A 21,473-nucleotide genomic window follows, 5' to 3' on the forward strand; every position below is an offset into this window, starting at 1 on the left:
GGACGGTCTCACCCCCGGAGCTCCTTTAGGCTGCGGCCATTGCGCTCGGCAGCTAGCCACGCCCCCTCGATTTCATCATTTTAATCAGGCTGCTAGGTCTTTAATATACGACACTCACTCCCCTATTGTTTTTTCAGTATCTCGCTACTTGCATGGCATGTGGCGAAGGAGACTAACTTTTTTAAATTAATTTTCGTACCTATTCCTCTTTCATGATAACTTGTTGTTTAATTCCTTTTTAAAATTTTAATGCTTATTTATTGTCTTATTGTGTTTGTTGATGTACCTATGTGCACTTTTATGGTCTCACGGCCGAAATAAAGTTATCACTGACTGACTGAATTGTACTTACCTTTTCTTTTTGCTTGACTGACTGCTGTTTGAGTTCAAACCAGTCACAATTTTCCCTTTATTTTTAATGCTAGAAGGGTAGCATCATTCAGAAAAGAAAAAATAATTGGCAAAACCAATAGGTCTCACTTACGTGAGAACTGTTGGCTTCATCATTGCGTTTTAGTCATGTTGTATAGCAGCATGGCTGAAAGTAAACAAAAAAAGTGCTGTGGCCACGTCATAACGCTGCTATACAATATGAAAAAACTATTGACAAATTCAACAGCTGTCATATGGGTGAGACCTAGTGGCTTTGCCAATGCTTGTTGACATGGTAACCCCCACATTTTGCCCCAGTATAGGCCCTCAGTGGCAGTGCGTTTGCCCTTAAAACAGGAAAATGTCCAATTGTAACCCAACTGGCAAGGCCGTTAGCACCCCTGTAAGTCCTTAGTAAAGAGTACCTCTGGTACCTAGTGCATGGGTTATAAAGAGGTCCATATTGGCTGCAGCATGTATTGAGCCACTGAAAGGGATCTGCAGAAAAAATGTATGCAAGTCACCCCTTAAGCACGCCTTGGAGCCCTGAGGCAGGGTGCATTATATTATATGTGAGCCATCTTAAGCATATGTACTGAGCACAGGTCATTGAGTTACCCAGCTACATAATGGCTTCACTGAAAATAATGGTGTTTGATATCAAACATCTTAAATTAATAAATCCACACTGATGCCAATTTTGGATTTATTACGATATGCACCCAGAGGGCACCTTAGAGGTACCCTCTGAAACCTTCCAGTCTTTTAGTGTGCTCGCTGACTGGACTCTTCCAGCCTGCCACAACAGAAGAGTTCCTGACTCCCTGCTCGAGAGAGCTAATGCTCTCAGATGTCAGGAACAATGCCTTCTCCGGAGGAAGGTGATCACACCACCTTCAGCAGGATGGCTAGTGAATTAGCATACCAAGTCGAGGCTTCAAACCCTCTTCCACCTTTGATATGCAACCCCCAGCTTCCTCCAGACCTGCAAAATGTCACCCCCTGCCCTGGAGCTAATTTGGCACAAGAGCAGGTGGGAAACTTACCTAGTCAATGGGAGTGTTGCAGTATCAGGCTAGGCATGCCCCTAATGTGGGCCACCTGAAGAGAGCACTCAAAGAAGGGTTTCGTCATTATGTTTTTGGTGAAACTAGGAACTCTGGGTCAGGTTTATGCCCACTCTTCACAGGAAGTGGTCTTGTAGGGCATGTAGTCACCCCCGGGGTGTTAGGTAGCCCATTGGCTACTACCTTACAGTCCCCTTAATGCCCCTAAATTCAGCATTAGGTGGCCCCCTGACACCAGGGACTGATTTATCTACCTGGGAACAGAAGGACAAAGAAGAGCCAACAATTCAAGAACAGTGGACCAGCAGAGAAATTGGCTCCAAACCATGCCTGCTGCTGAACAGCCTCCCCAAACTCTTGGAGGGCTGTCCAGTACTTTGCCAACTAAGCCGTATCTCCCTTGAGGTGGAGGAGCCATCTCGCTGCATCTGCAGGCACTAACTGCATCTGCCTGGTTCACCATTTTACCGACCATCGGGTCCCGCCAAGGGAGCAACTCGACAGGAGATGTTCACTGAGGGTACTGGAGGTCAGCACCGTTGCTCACCAAATCTCAAAATTGAGCCTTCCCGGAGCCTCCATGCACCAATACCTGGGGTACTGGAACCCTTGCAAACACTGAGGCTTGTTGCATGTCCAGAACGGACACTACCAACCTGCTGACGAGGGAAGTCCGGATCTCCAAGGTCATCACCGAGAGTGGCCCTGCAGTCTTGGTTTGGGTAACCTGGAGAGGGGGAGAAAGAAATTGAGCACCTCTGACTCAGGCGACCCATTGTACAAAACACTTCAGCACCTGAGCCCCTCAGCCTGGGTCCTCTTAACTGACTGTGTCATCGTGCTCCAGATACCCCCAAGAACCGAACTTCTGCCGGACTGGTCCCACAATCCCCATTTGCAGCCTTCCTTTTTGCAGGTACTTTTCCATTGACTTTACCAGGTGGCGTTTGAGGCTACCATCGTGACTAGCACCTTTGAACTTGTACACACCAGGGTAGGTAAAATCGATATGATGGTTTCTTGGACTGTGGCCTCTTAAGTCCAGGAGAAGAACCTTGAAAACTGTTTGCAAGTATTGGATTGCAGTGGTTCTTTCTCCCATAGGATAACATTACTGCTTTTGAGGCTCATACTTCAAAGCCGTTATTTGACACTATTGGTTTTCTAATAAAGCAGAAATCTATAACTCCGAAAGTACTTACCTGATTCCAATGATCTTGGTGTCTCAAATTATATAGAAATCTGTTATTTTTTAAAATTGGTTTAGAGTTGCTTCTTGAGTGTCAAATTTATTGACTGTGTGCACAGCAAAAACGTAACATTACCGTCTGATAAACGTTATCTGCTTGACCACACTACCACAAATAGAGCCCTTGAGATTATTATTTTAAGCTCTGTAAATCAATAAGGGTTGTCAACTATTTGCATGGCGTACCCCTACATTGGTACACTACATAAATAGCCACCTTCCTGCAATGGCCTTCCGAACTAGGACCCTCACCCACTCCGACAGACCATGCCCGAAACCTTGGCATCATCGTGTAGAGCAAGCTCACCATGAAAAGCCAGATCATCGCAGTCTCCTCCGCCTGCTACTTCACTCTTCTCATGGTTCGTAAGATCTTAAAATGGCTCCCCATCAACACCAGTTGATTCGTCACAAAAGCCTTATTCGCCAGCCAGCTGGAATATGGCAACGCGTCCTACATAGGAATCGCCACCACCTCCTGAAGAGATTGCAGACCATGTAGAATTCAGCGGCCAGACTCCTCCTCGTAAAGCGGACGCACATCATCCACACATCAAGAAGCTCCGCTGGCTCCCCTTTCAGAAAAGATGTAAACTCAAGATTCTGATCCACACCTACAAAAACCTACACAACCAAGGACCAGCATACATCAGCCACATCCTGAACTTCCACCAACCTTCCAGACACCTACACTCCACCTCCCTCTCCCTTGTTCACACCCCCGCATCTGCTGAAGCATTGGTGAAGTACACTCTTTCTCCTACCTCACTGTGAAGCCCTGAAACTACCCCCCCTTCATCTCCGGACCTCATCCTCTGCTGAAATTCAGGAAAGGACTCAAGACCTGGCTGTTCAACTGAACCCTCCTTAGAGCTGGGTTCTTAGTGCTTGGATACCCTCATGGTTGAGTAGCCATACTCTAATAGCCCTGTTTGCTTGATTTATGAAAGATAAGTGTCACCCCTCATCTGATCTGGATTGCCACTTCCGTTTCTCAAGTGGGCCGTAATAGTGGAATTTCAGTGGATACCAGTAGGGGCATACTCTAGATATGTTTGGGAAGATTAGATGGCCATCCTGTAACATGGCAATATCGTTTTTTTCTTTTTACATGGCTATTGTAGAAGTGCCTTCCTGTTTAAGGGAGAATTAAGACCCTTCACTTTCAAGTATATTACAGTTAATTGTGCCATTGATATTTGAGTGCATAATTCTCTATGAACTTCATTTGCGGCAAGCTGGGAAGTGCTGTGATGCTTATTTCCAAGGGAATTTGTTATTGTGATGTGTCCCATGTTCATGCTTTCATCTCTAATCTGTGAACACCCTAATAAACTTCTATAGTGCCCTGTAATCTGTTTGAAACCCCATGCAGAAATGATAAAAGTTCAATTAAAAAGGTATGTGTAGGATTGGAGTTTGCTGGTCAGCCACAGATACTTGCAGAAATGTCGAAGGTTCGGTCACCGTCGCCCAGAGTAAGGATAAATATTGCGGCCTAGACAAATAGTATTTATCCATCGGAAGGGATTTATGCCACCCTTACAGTAGTACCTGTGTTTCAGTCATTTGAAATTGCATTTCAAGTGATAATCATTAGTTTGATCAAGCTGCGAGCCTGTCATTTTGTGATAGACCGTGCCTGCCTCTCTTTCCTTTGGTTTCTAACAGGTGTATCCCATTGCTTTTGATGATCTGTGTGGAATACGTTTAAGCTGTTCAGTAGGAGGTCCAGCCAACCAGTCTTTCGCACTTCACGCAGGAGTCAATAGAAAAATGACAGTGTTAGTGTACTGGAAATGTCTTGTTGGTATATTATTGATTTTGGGTGCACCTGCCTTGCTTTAAATGTATACAACTATTTCGAGCAGTTTTTCTTTTTCAAGGTTTTTCTTCAACAAAAAAAACTAAAGTAATGAAAGCTGCTTAGGTTGTCTGTCTCTTTACTTTTTCCACACATTGCCTATCCTTAAAGTACCAAATGTTCTTTTACAGAGAGAAATAGCCCGGAAACTTGCAAACCCAAAGCAGCCAACAAATCCATTTCTGGAAATGGTCAAATTCCTTTTGGAAAGAATTGCACCTGTGCACATCGATTCAGAAGCTATCAGGTAGGTGATGGGATTAGCTTGCTTCATGGTAAACCTTATTGGCTTCTGGCTAACGCTTCTAACCACAGATTTCTCACCTTTTGAATGCCTCCAGGTAGCAGACTAGATCTGGACTTTTTCATAGCAATTGCCCCATGTGCTGTCAGCTAGAGTCATAGGAGAATGTGGTGACCTCGCACCGCCTAAGGCATTGATGGGGCAGAGCCACATGCTGACACTGTCACTCCATGCTGATGTAAATTCCTTTTATCCTTTCTTTCCTCACCTTTGAATGTAGAAACCAGAGAATTTGTCCCCCTATTTTCAGTTTTTTTCTGACATCAGCAGCTTCTTTTCAGCAATATGGCTGACTCCAATTTCTAACTTCAATTACCAATTTCTGACTTCAATAAATTCAATTACCAATTTCTGACGCCAATAACTTTGTTTCAATACACACTGGTAGGGAGGATGTCTCCTGCTAAACCAGCTGTCTTTAAACAGTGCCACAAGTGCAGGAAGCAGATTCTGTAATTAATCTGCACGATTTCTGCCAGTCGTTTCTAGTTATGACTTGAAGTTTTGCGTAAATGCTCGTCAGAGGCAGAACTAAACATTGTGAAGCACAAAAAAGCAGGTCACACTCAGAGCATCTGACCGACTCCTTCTCCAAATTGTGGGCCAATTCCTGATTATGCTCCCACTCAGTCTCCTTCAGGCAAATTGAAAAATTAAGTTCAAGGGCATATGACATATAACATGAAGTCCTAGTGGTGGTAGTCTAGGTCTTACCCATCCCATGCCGGGGACACACCATGTAGTCGACACGCTAAGGATCTGACTCTGGCACCCTTGTTTGACTCCACACCTCATCTGACATTGGTCCCAGCATGCTCTTGTAGCAGCAGGCAGTGGCAATTTTGCAACTGTAACAGACAGAAGGTCCCCAGTTGGGCTGCTGTCGATTGGTTCTTCCCAGCGCTTTATAAGATTATAAATAACTCCATAATGTCTTGGCCCGTTTCTTTGTGGGCACTGGTCTATGCCTCTACTCTGATGTTGGAGTCCTCATTGATGTCTGGTGCTTACTCTTGATTTTGGCACCATCCAATCATGATCCTTTCCACTTGCCCATTGCTGATTCAGAACAGAGTTCAGTTCTGCACCTGGTCTATATCTTATGAGATCTCCAAAGGGCATTGCCAATCTTTGGAGGCTCTTCAGCCTCTCATCCCATGCCAGCACTGCAGAAGACTGGAAACTTTGTTCAGATCAGATTGTGATGCCATTGAAAGATTTCAAAATGCCCCACTCAATGAAGACATTGACGAGGAAGCAAAGAGTTTACTTCCCCCTCTCTATATTGATTCCTACCTTTACTTCGATCTGCAGAATGGTATTGGACGTTACGCTTCTCCTTTGCAGTAGTAGTCCACAGAGCACTAGAAGTGTTTGACTTACAACTACCTACAATAGAAGCTTAGGCAACCTTTTTGGCAGAAATGTTATGGCCTATGCCTGAAACCTTGGAGCCATTTCTGCCCTTCAATGAGGCCTTGATGGAAACTTTGATGACCTAATCGGAACCTTTTTTCGCCCTGCTTGTAAGGCGCATGTCCTAGGCCCTTGGCTATTCCACCTTTGACATAGCACCAACTTCACAGAGCTTGGTAGTTCATGTATATATTAGAAGGGTGAAATGTCTTTCCTGCTGCACCTCTGAGGGAATCCAAGTGCATCAATGCTTTTAGTAGAGTATTTCCTTAAGCCAGATTGGCCTCCTGTTCGGTTTGCCTATCACGATGAAACCCATTCCTACTGGTACAGAACCAGCGTGAGTTTGATAGCCATCCTTGATTAATTTTGAAACACTGTTGCCTATTTGATTCCAGACTGACAGGATGTCAACCAAATAGGCCTCGATTGTGTTGAATGCTCCACTGGCACCAGTGTGGTGATCTGACGCCATGCATTATTGCACATCAAAGAATTCTCTAGACATCCCTGATGAACATGCCTTTCAGTGGCTACAGACTTTTGGGTGAAAGGGCTGATGCTGTGTTGGAAAGCATTAAAGACAGCCGTAGTATGGTATAGCTTTAGTGGATAAGGTGGTGGCAGAGGTCGTGCACTCCACCAGGGACAAATGTCTTCCTCTGCCGCAACTACAGGTAAGCATTTTTGATTTCTCCTCCCAATGCCAAGCTCAGTCAGTAGAGAGAAATTGTGTTATTTCCAACCCATTGTTCAGAGAGGTAACGCTCTACCCTTTCAATCCCCCCCCTCCCCCCCACACACACACACACATCCTGTTTTAGCTCAAATTTTGGTAGATCAAGCAGCCATCCTTCTTTGGGAAGCTCAATTAGAAAATCCAGAGCAGTACTACTGCACACCAGTAGGTGGCTTTTTGTGGATCAGTGGCGATGTAGTGACATTCCAAAAGTGATGAGCTGAGCTGCATATAAGTGCCACCCATGTCCACTGATGTCCGTTGCTTTCTTAAGCTGTGCTCACCCTCAGATGCAGAGCCTCTCAGCAGATTAGCCAGACCAGTGTGACTATCACTTAATTGGGACTGTTTTTAGATAGGAAGTAGTCCAGCTCACATAATGTGGAGGTGATAGATAGGCTCAGTGAGGAATCTGCAGGTTAGGTAGAGTATCCACCAGAAAAATAGTTACCAAGGGTAAGTAACTTGATATTCTAGTAGGCACTTTCAGCTGCAGGTTCATTATCTTGTGAATAGATACCATAGCAATATGTTCTAAGCAGTGGGAGTGCGAATTGGCTCAGACCAAAAATTCCTGCTGGATCGAACAGGGAAAAATGCCTCTCTCGATGGACCAGACTGTCACTGCAGAGATGCTTTGTGAAAGTATGTGCCAACTTCTACGTAGCTGGCTGAAATATATCCATGATGGGCACTCTGAACTCCAGCACAGTGTGTAGCTGCTTTGGCTCTGTTGGAATGAGCTTGTAAGTGTTCTGGAGGCTGCTTCTTAGCCAGTGTGTAGCAGATATATATGCAGAGGGCAATCCATTTGGAGATGCCCTGTTCTTGTATTACCTGACCTTCTTTACCACTGAGAAACCCAGAATTGATTGTCCCCCTAATGAACTTTGCTGCGATCTATATAAAATCTCATAGCTCTCTTATAGTTCAAGTGATGGAGAGGTGAGTTAGGGCAGAGGATTCAGGAAGGGTGATCGCCACTTTAGGCAGAAAGGAAGCTCAGGTTATTAACACCAACTTACCTGGGAAGAAGTTTGCATAAGGTGGATTGACAAAAAGCCTGTGGCTTGCTTACATGCCTAGCCAATGTTAAGGTGATGGGAAAGACATTTTTCAATGTCAGTAGTCTAAAGATCTGCAGCAGCTCAAAAGGGCTGCACATCAAAAAAGTGAGCATTACATTCAAGTCCCACTTTGGCGTTACAAAGGGTATTGATATAAATAAGTGTTGTAAACCTTTCAAAACTTTCGTCGCAACAGGTGATTTTAAAGAAAGGTGATCCAACAAAACTTCCGAAAAAATCAGAAATAGCTGACAAATACCCTTTAACAGTGCCCAAAGCAAGTCCTTGTTGGACAAAACAAGCCCCAAAACTTCAGACTACTTGGCTTGCAGTGGGAGAGTTTGGTGAGTGCCACACAAAGCCACAGATTTGTCCAAATGACTGGCATACACAGATTTTGTACAGGAAAGCCTCACCACCAAGATGGACTCAATTGCCTCAGTAGGAAGGTCAAGGAAGTTCAGCTGTCATTGCTCCATCTCCAAGCATGGAGATGTTAGTTGTGGAGTCTTTGCTGAAGCACCCTACGCTGCTGCTTCAACCGAAGATCCTCCCAAAGCAGCTGCTTGATGGGAGGAGAGATACTTGTGCCCAGGTCTGTCCTGTCCCAGTCCGGTGCCACTGGGCTGACTAGGACTTGGAATGTGTCTTCAAGCTAGAACCTCTTTGGTAAGTCCAATATGTAAAAGTGCTGACATTGATCAAGCCAGGTTTCTACCCATGGTTGAAAGGCTCCCTATGCCCCCTCTAGGTTTACCCACTATTTGTGGCCCACTAAATGTCAGTGGCTGAGTTTTTCTGCTCTGGCGTTGAGATACTGTCAGTTGGTCTACTACCAGAGAAATTACTTGGTGGTCCACCACAGAGACATTACAATTCCATAGCTGTATAGCCTCCTGGCACAGGACCCAAGACCCTATCCTGCCCTGCTTGTTGCAGTACCACATGTCTCTGAGAAACTGCACCAGTCTTGCTCTGTAGGCATTAAGGCCTTCAACGCCAAGCAAATCGCCCTGAATGCCACCCAACTGATGTGTAGTTGAGCTGCTGACGGAGACCAGAGCGCTCTGATCTCCAGCTCACCCACATAGCTCTTCCCAGCACCATTCCCCAGGCAAAACACAATACATTCATCACCACTGTCTAATGTGGGTGTAGTGAGGTGAGAGGTCTGCCACTTTCCCAATTGCGATGCAGGTGCCACCACTGCAGGCTTTTTTTCAGACTCCTCTGAAATCCGGATACAATCTGACTGAATCCCCGGGTGCTCTGCCCAGCGGGACTTCAAGTCCTGCTGTGGAGACCACATATGCCATCGGGCATATTTCACCAGCAGGATGCAGAAGACCAGCTATACCAGCAGCATCAGAGTCCTCCGCACTGAGATCCAAGGCTGAAATATCTTGATCACAGCCTGAATTTCCTGGACTCTTCGCTCTGGGGGAGTGGCACTAATCCATACCAAGAATGACTGATGAAAGGAAGGCTCTGCAAAGGAGTCAGGTGTGACTTTGGCACTTTGATTGTGAACCCAAACTGTAAACTGAAATGTTTGATGCACGGTGAACCGCAGGTAGCGTTTATGAAGCTGCAGATCTGAAAGAGACAAATGGTTATAGATTCCTTACCTTAGAATTACCCCCAGGCGTCAGACTGGATCTGGATCTGGAGAATTTTTTAAATCAGCAGTACCCCTGCGCGTCGAAAGGTGGTGTCGGTCGACTCAGCGTTCGTCGTTAGCGCCGTGGTTGCCAGAATGACGTCACGGTAGCTACTTAGATGGCGCCCTCGCGCGCTGATGTCAGCCAGCACATCCGGTGAGAGCGGTACCTCCGTCACTCTTTGACTGACTTTTTGCCAACTTTTGTCGACACTGTTTTTGAGTCTTTGACTCCTGGTGCACATCAGGGATGCCTGGTTTCAAGACTTGCGGTTCCTGCTGAAAACTGATGTCGGTGAAGAATCCGCACTGCATGTGCCTGTTGTGTCTGGAATGCGACCAAGATCCCAAGTTGTGTTCCGACTGCGCGAGCGGTTCAGAAAGCTTCTTTAGGCCCGGCAGACGGCTCCACGCCATTCGAGGTCCTAGTCGTGCGGGAGGTCGAGGGACCGGTCGTCTAGCCCCCACCACCACTCGTCTTCGAGGTCTTCGCACTCCTCAGGTAAGTCAAAGCACAAGAAGTCGTCATAGAAGCATAGTCGCTCTTCAACTTCTCCCCATCCGTCTGCAGACATGACGAGAGATGTAGGTGGTGCCTCTCCCGTGGCTCCTTGTGTGGAGCCCGAAGGGTCTGCTCCGAGTTACCCTCCATTTCCGGCACCCAGAGCCACTCCTGCCCAGCTTCGAACTTTCTACGAAGTGATGCATGCTATCTTTGGGCAGCCTGACTCTGCTGGCGCGCCCTCTGACCCCGCAGACAAGGCTGGGGGCCCTGGGCCTTTGACGCCGGCGGCTTAGGCCCCGGCACCGCAGGGTCCCCTTGGATCCAGGCCTGGATACGTATCGGCGCCGGTTGACCTAATAACACCACACCTGCAGCCGACGCCAGTTGTTTCCCCAGCCGGCGTCGACCCTGGCCTCATCCTGACGTGGGCACAGTCGGACCGACGTAGACCGATGCCGGATCCAGAGCCGATGGGTACTTTTGTACCCCTGTTTCGCCCTGGTTCTTTTAGGACAGATTGGGAACCAGAGGAGGGTGTAGAGGACTGGGAGGGGTCTGGGGACCCTTTAACTGACCAGTTGGAGTATGATTCGGACTGGAGAGAGGAGGTGGGGGGGATGCCAGTGGTCTGTACACCTCCCCAGACCTTGGCATATTGTTTCCTCCTACCGTGGCTGCAGAGGAGGGAGCTTCTTACGCAGTGGTGTTGCGTAGAGTGGCCGAGGCTCACAACCTCGAGCTACCTACGGTGGCGGATAGGACTAACCTCCTGACAGAGGTGCTTCAACCGGCAGCGAGCTCTTCGAAGCCCCTGCTGCCGTGTAATGAGGCCTTCACTGACATCCATTTGGGCCCCTGGTCCAGGCCCAACACAGGGGTTCCTGTGGATAGGATGATTGCCCAACTCCACAGCCCGTCCCTGGGTGACCCCACTTTCCTCTTACAACACCCCACCCCTGAGAGCTTGGTGGTCCAAGCCTCTACATCCAAAGGCGCATTCCCTAACAAACCACCTGATAGGGAATCCAAAAAGCTGGACCATCTTGGGAAGAAGAGGTTTTCTTCCTCCAGCTTGGGACTGCGGTCAGTGAACACACTGCATGTCTGTTGGGCCGTTACACCCATCCTGTGTGGGATACGGTAGCGCAGGGGCTGCCACAGTGCCCGGAGGACACCCGGGCTGTGCTCTGCCGTGCAGTCACGGAAGGGAGAGATGCAGCCAAGTTCACCATAAAATGTGGACTGGATACCGCCGACTTGCTCGTCAGGACGATTTCAACGCCGGTAGCCCTTCGACGCTATGCCTGGCTGAGGTCGACTGGTTTTGTTTCCGGGGATGTCCAAGCTACCCTTATGATCAGGCCTTCTGATGGCCATCACCTGTTCGGCGACAAAGCAGACAACGTGCTAGAGCTCTTCAAGGACTCTCGGGCTATGGCCAATTCCTTGGGCTTCACCACCACCCGCCCTGCGCAGTCTGCTTTTGCCCCTTTCGTGGCTACGGAAAGGGTGCCCCACCCCGTTCTGCCCAGACCCACAGGCCGGCGCAAGCTGTTCAGCCCCTGCGTGGCTGGGATGTGGGACCCACCGCCGTGGGTCTGGGGGCCAGCGAGCGGGCCAGTCCACCACTGCCCCCTCTGCTGCAGCCTCCAAACCCTCCTAGTCCGACCTTTCAGGGCCACCAATCAACAGTGGGAGGCATGATTCACCATCACCTCCCCCACTGGCGCACCATCACCTCCCCCACTGGCGCACCATCACCTCCCCCACTGGCGCACCATCATGACAGACAGGTGGGTTTTGCAAATAGTCCAGAGGGGCTACTCCCTCCCCTTCGAGGGTACCCCTCCAGCCCTGCCACCTCGGCATCATCGCATGTCAGAGGATCATCTGGCCCTTCTCCAACAGGAAGTTTCGGCTCTCTTGGCCAAGGCAGCCATCAAGCGAGTTCTTGCCCCAGAAGTAGGTCGTGGTTGCTATTCCCACTACTTTCTGGTGCCCAAGAAGGACGAAGGCCTGCGTCCTATCTTGGATCTCAGGAATGTCAACTGCTTCCTCCGAAAGGAGAAGTTCAAAATGTTGATGCTAGCTCAGGTCCTGTCTGCCCTCGACCCTGAAGACTGGATGGTAGCTTTGGACTTGCAGGAAGATTACTTTCATATCCCTGTCCTGCCGGCCCACCTGCGTTACCTGCGGTTCACGGTAGGCCACGGGCACTTTCAGTTTACCGTGCTCCCCTTTGGCCTTACCAGTGCCCCTTGGGTGTTCACGAAAGTGATGATGGTGGTCACAGCTCAGAAGCTCCTTTTCATTGGCGCGGTTCCGGACACAACGCATTTTAGGGTTTTTCCTCACGAGCAGCGAGTCCGGGATGTTCTGGTTTTGATTCTGATATTTCAGCCTCTATATGCATATGCGGGCTCTGCAGTGTGACCTGAAGTTCCAGTGGGCATAGCATCAGGGGAATCTGTCCGATTGCGTTTAGATCTCAGAGGGCACTGAATGTCAATTGCAGTGGTGGCTAACGAACCAGGATTGGGTCAAAGGAAAATCCCTCTCCCTTCCCCAACTGCAGTACGCAGTGGTGACGGATGCATCACTTTTAGGGTGGAGTGGCCACATGGAAGAGGCGGAGATAGGAGGCCTCTGGTCTCTGACGGAATTTGGGCTCCACATCAACCTTCTGGAGCTTCGGGCGATCCGTCTTGCACCGAAAGCATTCCTTCCCTCTGTCCGGGGAAGAGTGGTGCAGGTGTTCAGACAACACCACCGTCATGTGGTACTGCAACATACAAGGCGGGGTGGGGTCGTGGACCCTATGTCAAGAGGCTTGCCGTCTCTGGACATGGCTGAGATATCAGGGCATATCCCTGGTGGTTCAACATCTGGCAGGTTCACTGAATGCCAGGGCAGACTAACACAGCTGCAGGTGCATGATGGATCAAGAATGACGTCTTCACTCGGAGGTGGTGCAAGGTCTCTTTCAGCAGTGGGTAGAGCTTTGGTTAGATCTATTCGCCACCGAAGAGAATGCGCAATGTCAGCAATTCTGCGCGTTGGAATTTTGCAAGGCGGCACTCGCTAGGTGACGCTTTTTGTCGTTAGTGGAGTTTCGGTCTTCTATATGCCTTTCTGTCTATACCACTTCTGCCCAAGTGAAGTGTCTCGTCTCCCGAGCTGTTACACATGGCCATCGATCCTCCGATCTGACTGCCTCTTCAGGAGGATCTTCTGTTGCAGCAGTGGAGGACGGTCCTCCACCCGAACCTGTCCAGTCTCCACCTCCTTGCGTGGAGATTGAGCAGCGACAGTTGTCAGCCTTTGGCCTTCCTCTCGAAGTCTGTGATGTTCTCTTGGCAGCTAGACATCCCTACACTAAGACGGTATACGCCTACAGGAACACATTTTTTGCATGGTGTGCAGCAAAGGCTGTGGATCCCCATTCTGCCCTCCTTTCTGAGGTTCTCTTGTTCCTCCTGTTTTTTGCCCTGCAGTGCTCTGCTCTGGGCACTCTGAAGGGCCATTTCAGCCTTTCTTAGGCTTCCTGATCAGCCTTCTCTTTTCAAGTACCCTGTTGTAAATCGCTTCCTTAAGGGCATTACTCCTCCTGTTCCCTTTATAATTCCTCAGTGGGACTTGAATTCGGTTCTTACTTACCTTATGTGTGCTCCCTTTGAGCTGCTTCATAACTTTCCTCTCAGACTTCTTACTTTTAAAGACTGCCTTTCTGGTTGCCATCACCTCTGCTCACAGGGTGAGTGAGCTCCAAACTTTTTCTTCAAAGCCTCCCTTTCTGGCTGTTCATCCGGACAAGGTCGTCCTCAGAACCAGACCTTCCTTTCTTCCCAAGGTGGTTACTTCTTTCCACATTGGTCAAACAACCATATTGCTCACCTTCTTTCCGCCTCTGCCTCCTTCTAAGGAGGAAGAGAGGCTTCACATTATGGGTCTAAAACATGCGCTTTCATTTTATTTGGATCGCACCAAACAATTCCGGGTGGATGCCCAGCTCTGTGTTGGCCACGTGGGCGCCAAAAAGGGTTGGACCGTGCATTAATGGACCATCTTTAGGTGGGTTGTTTTGTGCATTAAAGCTTGCTACTCTTTGTCAAATAAGGAGCCTCTAGTGGGACTGTGTGCCCATTCCACCAGGGCGACTGCAGCGAGCACTGCTTTGGGAGATGGAGTCCCCCTCAATGACATCTGCCAGGCAGCTACGTGGGCTTCATTGCACACGTTTACCATACACTACTGCCTGGACAGCCAAGTCTGGAGAGACGGCTTCTTTGGCCGTTCTGTTCTCCAGGATATTCTGGTGTGAACTTGGTTCGCAGACCCTATTCTGAGGTTGGTATTGCTGGGGTATCTATTCTAAGGTAAGGCATCTATAACTAATTGCCTCTTTCAGATGAACAAGTTACTTACCTTTGGTAAAGATATAGCTGTAAGAGACATAGATTAGTTTATAGATTCCTTACCGCCCCATCCATCCTCCCCGTTCTGCGAACTGACTAATAGGGTCAGGGAATCCCTTTCACTGCCCTATTTTTTGTACACCAGTGGTCAGTGTCTTGCGTGGCTCTGCGCTTCTGGTGTGGAATGTCATGTGAACGAACTGACGTCCGTGCGCGAGGGCTGTGTCTAAGTACCTACCGCAATGTCATCCCGGCGACCACGATGCCAACGATTAACACGGAGTTTGATGGAAAAATTCTCCGGATCCAGTCTGATACCTTGGGGTAATTCTAAGGTAAGGAATCTATAACTAATCTAGGTCTCTTACAGATATATCGTTACATAAGGTAAGTAACTTGTTTGGGCATATGGACATAAGCATCCTGCAGGTCCAACACCACCATCCAGTTTCCAGTATCATAGGCAGACCGGATCTGGGCTAGCCTCAGCATCTTGAAAGGATGGAGCTCTAAAATAGGATGAAGGCTTCTGTCCTCCTTCGCCACAAGAAAGTAGAATGAGTAAGGCCCAGCTCCTACTTCCTGTTGCGAGACTCACAGATGGTCTTCCATCAGCTTGACCGATGGTGGTGGAAGTTATGGTGATATGGAGGTGTAAGAAAGTGGCTCTGTATATACTACACCAAAGTAAGGTTCAGTATGCACAGAGTCAACAGTCCCTAGAGGTTTGGCAGAGGCTAAAGTTAGATTCAACCTTACTCTCTAAAGTGGTAGCTTGGTCGAGCAGTAAGGCAGTATCAGAGGACAGTGTAAAGCATTTGTTGTACAGACTCAGTCAGCAAATTGTCCCACACACTCAAGAGCTGAACTATAGGCCAATTGTTTTGTATATAAAAATATATAGTTTTATTTTAGAACCACAAGTAGGTATCAAAATACTTTCTCAGAATGAAATGCTGTAGTTGTATACTTTCAATAAGCAATATACTTTTAAATGCAATAGTTACAGTTGTTGCAATAGGCAACACAATTCAAACACAATTATAACATTGAGCTCAATGGGAGTTTTTAAGTAAATGCAATTTCAATTACTTTGCGTGTGATTTTCTTACTCAGGGCTGGATCCTGGATTCAGCCCTGGTGCATTTCCTGTAAACAGTTGAAAGAAATCGTTTTTGTTACACAGGCGATTTTTAAGGAATATTTGTATTTTTCAAAAATCTAAACTTAGAAGAATTTCTGGCAAAAACCAGGCAATGTTATCCTATGGAGGAAAATAAAGTTATCGGTAAGTACTGTTGTAATTACTTTTCAGGGTCAGTGCTGGGCACCAAGATCCAGCACTGGGATCTCTCCTGATAAACAGGCGAGTAATTTAGTTTTCGTCGTTAGGCTGATTTTTAGGGAATTTTTTTAAGTTTCAAAGCTCGACACTTAGAATTTCCAAGTGAAACCAGTCAGTTACCCTATGGAGAAAGAGTGAGTTATCGGCTTTCAGGTAAGCACTCGACTGGCAGTGATAAGGTTCTGGGGATAGACTCGGGGGTCTCCCAGGGTCAGGTAGGTACAGTTGTTACACCCTCAGCGGCACAGGGGCAGTCGGGTGCAGAGAGAGTTAGGCCCAGTGTTAGCCTATGGTGGGCAGAGGGCCTTTGGGTGGTGGCTGCTTGCAGGCAGGCCACGTGAATGTGGGAGCTGGGCTCCTGGTCACTCACACAGGGCAAGTTGCGAAGTAGGATAGGATAGAGGTTGCACTTCCAGGGGCACTCGGGCGGCTGGGTGCCGGGTGCTTTTGAGCTGTCGGGCGCTCAATGTATTTCAATGGAGAAGCTACCAGATGAACAAAGGCTGCAAGCTCGGGGACGGAGATTCTTCAGGTGCGACCACCACTTCGAGAGGTAAGTTGGGAAGCTGTAGGTTAGATAGGTACCCAGGAGCTGGGCACAGGGGGGCGCCGGGTGCAGGGGTGTTTTTTCGCGTCAGGAAATCTTACCCTCTGCTGGTCGTGGTTGAAGGGGTCCTGGTTCTGAGGCTGCAGGCGGCATCAGGAGCGTCGAGGGGGGTCCTTGGGTGCTGGATTCTTGGTCACAGTCGCCGGGGGGGACGTCCTCGTGGTCTTTGTCCACTCAGACACAGGCTGGGCTTGGCGGGTGCAGTGTGTGCAGGAGTTGCGGTTCCTGGCTGGCACCAGGAGTTTGTTGTTTGCTTTGAGCAGAACCACTGCTCGTGGGAGTCCCAGTCTTTTAGATAAGCAAGGCAGTCAGGTGCTCCGGGGTTTTCGAGGTTGCTGAGCACGGGAGACGCCGGCTTTTAGCAGGAGCAGGTTTGAGGTTCGACAAGCCTGTAGGGCTGGGGCCAAGTCAGTTGGTGTCGTCCTCCTGTTAGCAGCTGCACGGTAGGTCTTCTTTCTTCTTGTTCTTCTTTCTTGTTTCGGATTCGGGATCTGAGGAAGGAAGGTTCAGGGTGCCCCTAAATACTAAATTTAGGGGCGTTACAGGTAGGTAGAGGTCAGGGATGGATGGGTCCTTTCCCTGGGGTGGGTACACCCCCTATCCTGCCACTCTCCAGTAGGAGGGGGGTTGCAGGAGCCTAGTCCTGATTGGGTAGGGCTCCCCTACTCAAGATGGCGAGAGCCCAGAGTTGTGCTTCACCTCGCCTCCCCCACCTGAGGTGTGGGGTTGGCAGAGGCTGGCACTCCCCCTATCCTCACGGTTGTCCCGCCGATCTTCCCGCCAGAGTGGGGGTCAGAACCGGTAGGGGCCAGTTGCTGAGTACAGCAAGTGGCCTGGAGAAGCTCACAAAGCCGGCATGCCTTTGAAGCTTCCCCTGCCCATACTGGGGGAGGAGACCTAGCACCTCGCCCAGGACGTGCATTGTTGCAGACCCACGAGAGCGGATGGCTCTCTACCCAGGGTTCCAGCAACATGTCTGCTTGGTGGCAGCCTAGGCAGCCTCTCAGTCAGGACGCTGGTTGTTGGTTAGGTTCAGGGGGCATCTCTAAGATGCCCTCTGTCGTGCATTTTACATTAAATCCCACACTGGCATCAGTGTGGGTTTGATGTGCTGAGAAATTTGATATCAAACTTCTCAGTCTTCAGTGCAGCCATCATGGTGCTGTGGAGTTCGTGAGGACGATCTCCCAGCACCATATATACGCTTAATGGCAGCACTGCACTTAGTGCCCAGGAATGTACCCGGGTACTGTAGGGGTACAGGGCTCATGCACCTGTACCCACACCACTGGCATAGGGCACCCAGCTAGAGGGGTGACTGAGGTATGCCAGGGCAGTGTGTTTTGTGGGCATGGCACACGGATGTGTGCCATATCGACTCTCTGTTTTGTTCTGCACCAAGACACTCAGCCTGCAAATGCAGTGTGTGTGTGTCAGGGTACAGAGCCTCTAAGGGTGGCACAATAAGTGCTGCAGCCCTTAGGGGCCTTCTCTGGTCACAGGGCCCTGGGTACCTAGGGTACCATTTACCATGGTCTGACATGTGGCCAGAGATGCCAATTGGGTTTAGGCTTCATGCAGTTTTAGGGAAGGAATACAGGCCCTGGGCACCTGATTGGCAGGATCCCATGGCACACTCAGTAAAAGTACATCAGCAATTTAGCAAAAAGTGGGGGCATACCATGCAAGAAAGATGGCACTTTCTCACAGGAGGTAAATGGGGGGGGGGGGGCAAAACCAATGTACAATTTGGAGGTCCCACTTGTCTGAATTGATGGAGCGACCTTTGACCCTGCCACCAGGTAGGTCGCTCCTCTCACCGCCGCACAGCCCCCTGTGTGTACTACTTTTCGCCGCCTCTGACGCTCGTGCCAGCCGCTAAGTACTGTTCCTTTGTTGCCTCTCTGCCTGTGCCACCTTTTTGCATTTTTGTACCCCTGAGCCCGTTTTTACTTCTCATTGTACCCTTTTGTCTTCTGTCCCCACTGCCTGTGCCACCTTTTTGCATTTATGTACCCCTGAGCCCGTCTTTACCTCTCATTGTACCCTTTTGCCTTCTGTCCCCACTGCCTGTGCCACCTTCTTGCATTTTGTACCCCTGAGCTCGTTTTACCTCCTCATTGTACCCTTTCTGTTCTCCGTGTCCCCTGCCGTTCCATTCCCGCCGCTGCGTCCCTGCGGCCCCGCCCCCTTGTTCCCATTGGCCGCCCCGCTCCCACCTCCTCCTCCCTCCCCCTCATATGGAGGCCGCGCAGCGGTAGAGAGAGCGACCTTTGACCCTGCCACCAGGTAGGTCGCTCCCCTCACCGCCCCCCTGTGTGTACTACTTCTCGCCGCCTCTGACGCTCGTGGCAGCCGCTAAGTACTGTTCCTTTGTTGCCTCTCTGCCTGTGCCACCTTTTTGCATTTTTGTACCCCTGAGCCCGTTTTTACTTCTCATTGTACCCTTTTGTCTTCTGTCCCGACTGCCTGTGCCACCTTTTTGCATTTTTGTACCCCTGAGCCCGTCTTTACCTCTCATTGTACCCTTTTGCCTTCTGTCCCCACTGCCTGTGCCACCTTCTTGCATTTTGTACCCCTGAGCCCGTTTTACCTCCTCATTGTACCCTTTCTCTTCTCCGTGTCCCCCGCCGTTCCATTCCCACCGCTGCGTCCCTGCGGCCCCGCCCCCTTGTTCCCATTGGCCGCCCCGCTCCCACCTCCCAGCTGCTCCTCCCTCCCTCTCCCCCTCATATGGAGGCCGCGCAGCGGACGCGCGCAGCCTGCGCGCCTAAGGCAAACCCGTCTGTGCCCGTCCGAGCCTGGACCGCGCCCAACGCCAGGACCCCTGACCCCCGAGAACGCCAGCCAACACGACGGACTTACGACCCCACCACCCTCAACGCACTCAACACCGGCCGGAACCCCGCCTGCTACCGAGCCACCCCGAGACGCACCCACGGGCCCTTCACCTGCCAAGACTGCAAATTCACCTGCCTCCGGACCTGCACCGCTCCCGCCAAGTCAGACACCAGCAACAACCAACTCAAGTGCATCCTGCTCAACACCCGCTCCGTCCACAGGCACGCCGTCGAACTCTGGAACCTGCTCGACGCAACAGCAACAGACGTCGCCTTCCTCACTGAAACCTGGATGAACGCCTCCTCAGCGCCCGACATCGCCATAGCCATCCCGGACGGATACAAGATCACCCGGAGGGACCGCGTCAACCAGACGGGAGGAGGCATCGCCATTGTACACAAGAACACCATCCGCATCTCGACCAACTCCGACGAAACCTTCAGCGCCACCGAACACCTCCACTAGATACACACCGACCCCCAAGACCACCCTCAGAGGCACCCTCATCTACAGGCCCCCTGGACCACGCACACAATTCAGCAAAGACTTCGCAGACTTCATCAGCCCGCACGCCCTTCCCTCCGTTGACTACATCCTCCTAGGGGACCTCAACTTCCACCTGGAAAACAACAATGACAGAAACACCACCACACTTCTGGACAACCTCGCCAACCTCGGACTCAAGCAACTGGTGAACACTCCCACCCACTACACCGGCCACACGCTTGACCCAGTCTTCTCCTCCAGCAAGCACATATCCTTCAGCCACTCATCCGGACTCCACTGGACTGACCACAGCTGCGTCCACTTCAGCTTCAGAAGAACCACGAACCACCACCACCTCAACAGGTTCCTCGCCGGAGCAGGAGCAAGATCACCGCCGAGCAGCTCACCGCCTCCCTCAGCCAGAACCCTCCCACCAGCACAACGGACCCCAACGAAGCCGCCAGCAATCTCACCAAGTGGCTGACCGCCTGCGCCGATGACCTCGCACCACTAAAGAACCCTCCCAGCAGACCCGGCAGCAAGAAAACCCCCTGGTTCACCGACGAACTCAAGGACTCCAAGAAGAACTGCCGCACCCTCGAGAAAGCCTGGCGGCTCAACCAGACCACAGACAACAGGACCGCCCTCAAGCACGCCACCCGCAAACACCATCAGCTGATCCGCGCCACCAAGAAAACAGCACTCAAAGAACGACTGGACAATAACGCCCACAACAGCAAGGAACTCTTCAGCATCATCAAAGAGTTCTCCAACCCCAGTGCCGGAAACAACGACATCACTCCCTCGCAAGACCTCTGCAACTCACTCGCCTCGTTCTTCCACCGCAAGATCGCCGACATACACAACAGCTTCAACGCACAGACCACGCACCCTACCACCGAACCAACGCCCGCCACCACCACCCTCGGCAACTGGACCCCGATCAGCACCAAAGACACCACCCACACGATGAACACCATCCACTCCGAATCCACCACCGACCCCTGACCCCACCACGTCTTCAACAAGGCTGACGCCATCATCGCACCCCACCTCTGGGACATCATCAACACCTCCTTCCACACCGCCACCTTCCCGGAGAGCTGGAAGCACGCCGAGCTTAGCGCCCTCCTGAAGAAACCAACGGCGGACCCCACTGACCTCAAGAACTACCGTCCCATGTCGCTCCTTCCTTTTCCTGCCAAAGTCATCGAGAAGACCGTCAACAGACAGCTCGCCGCCTTCCTCGAGACGAACGGATCCCTCGACCCCTCGCAGTCCGGGTTCCGGGCCAACCACAGCACCGAGACCTCCCTGATCGCAGCAACCGACGACATCAGATCCCTGATCGACAACGGGGAAACAGCGGCCCTCATCCTCCTGGACCTCTCTGCTGCGTTCGACACTGTCTGCCACCGCACCCTAGTGCAGCGCCTCAGCAACATCGGAATCCAAAAGAAGGCACTGGAGTGGATCATCTTGTTCCTCGCCGGAAGAACCCAGAGAGTCCGCCTCCCCCCGTTCAGATCCGAGGCC

General features: G+C 50.4%; 1 protein-coding gene across 1 annotated transcript in view; it reads left to right on the forward strand.

Annotated features, from left to right (window-relative positions):
* PDS5A (PDS5 cohesin associated factor A) overlaps window positions 1–21,473 on the forward strand; it is a 1,513,477-nt gene that overhangs the window by 422,151 nt on the left and 1,069,853 nt on the right. Inside the window, exon 17 of the mRNA XM_085642237.1 lies at window positions 4,684–4,799. Coding sequence (XP_085498363.1) covers window positions 4,684–4,799 — 116 coding nt within the window. The remainder of the gene's footprint in view (window positions 1–4,683; window positions 4,800–21,473) is intronic.

The sequence above is a fragment of the Triturus cristatus genome, chromosome 2_2, assembly GCF_964204655.1.
Source record: "Triturus cristatus chromosome 2_2, aTriCri1.1, whole genome shotgun sequence".
Classification (NCBI taxonomy): domain Eukaryota; kingdom Metazoa; phylum Chordata; class Amphibia; order Caudata; family Salamandridae; genus Triturus; species Triturus cristatus.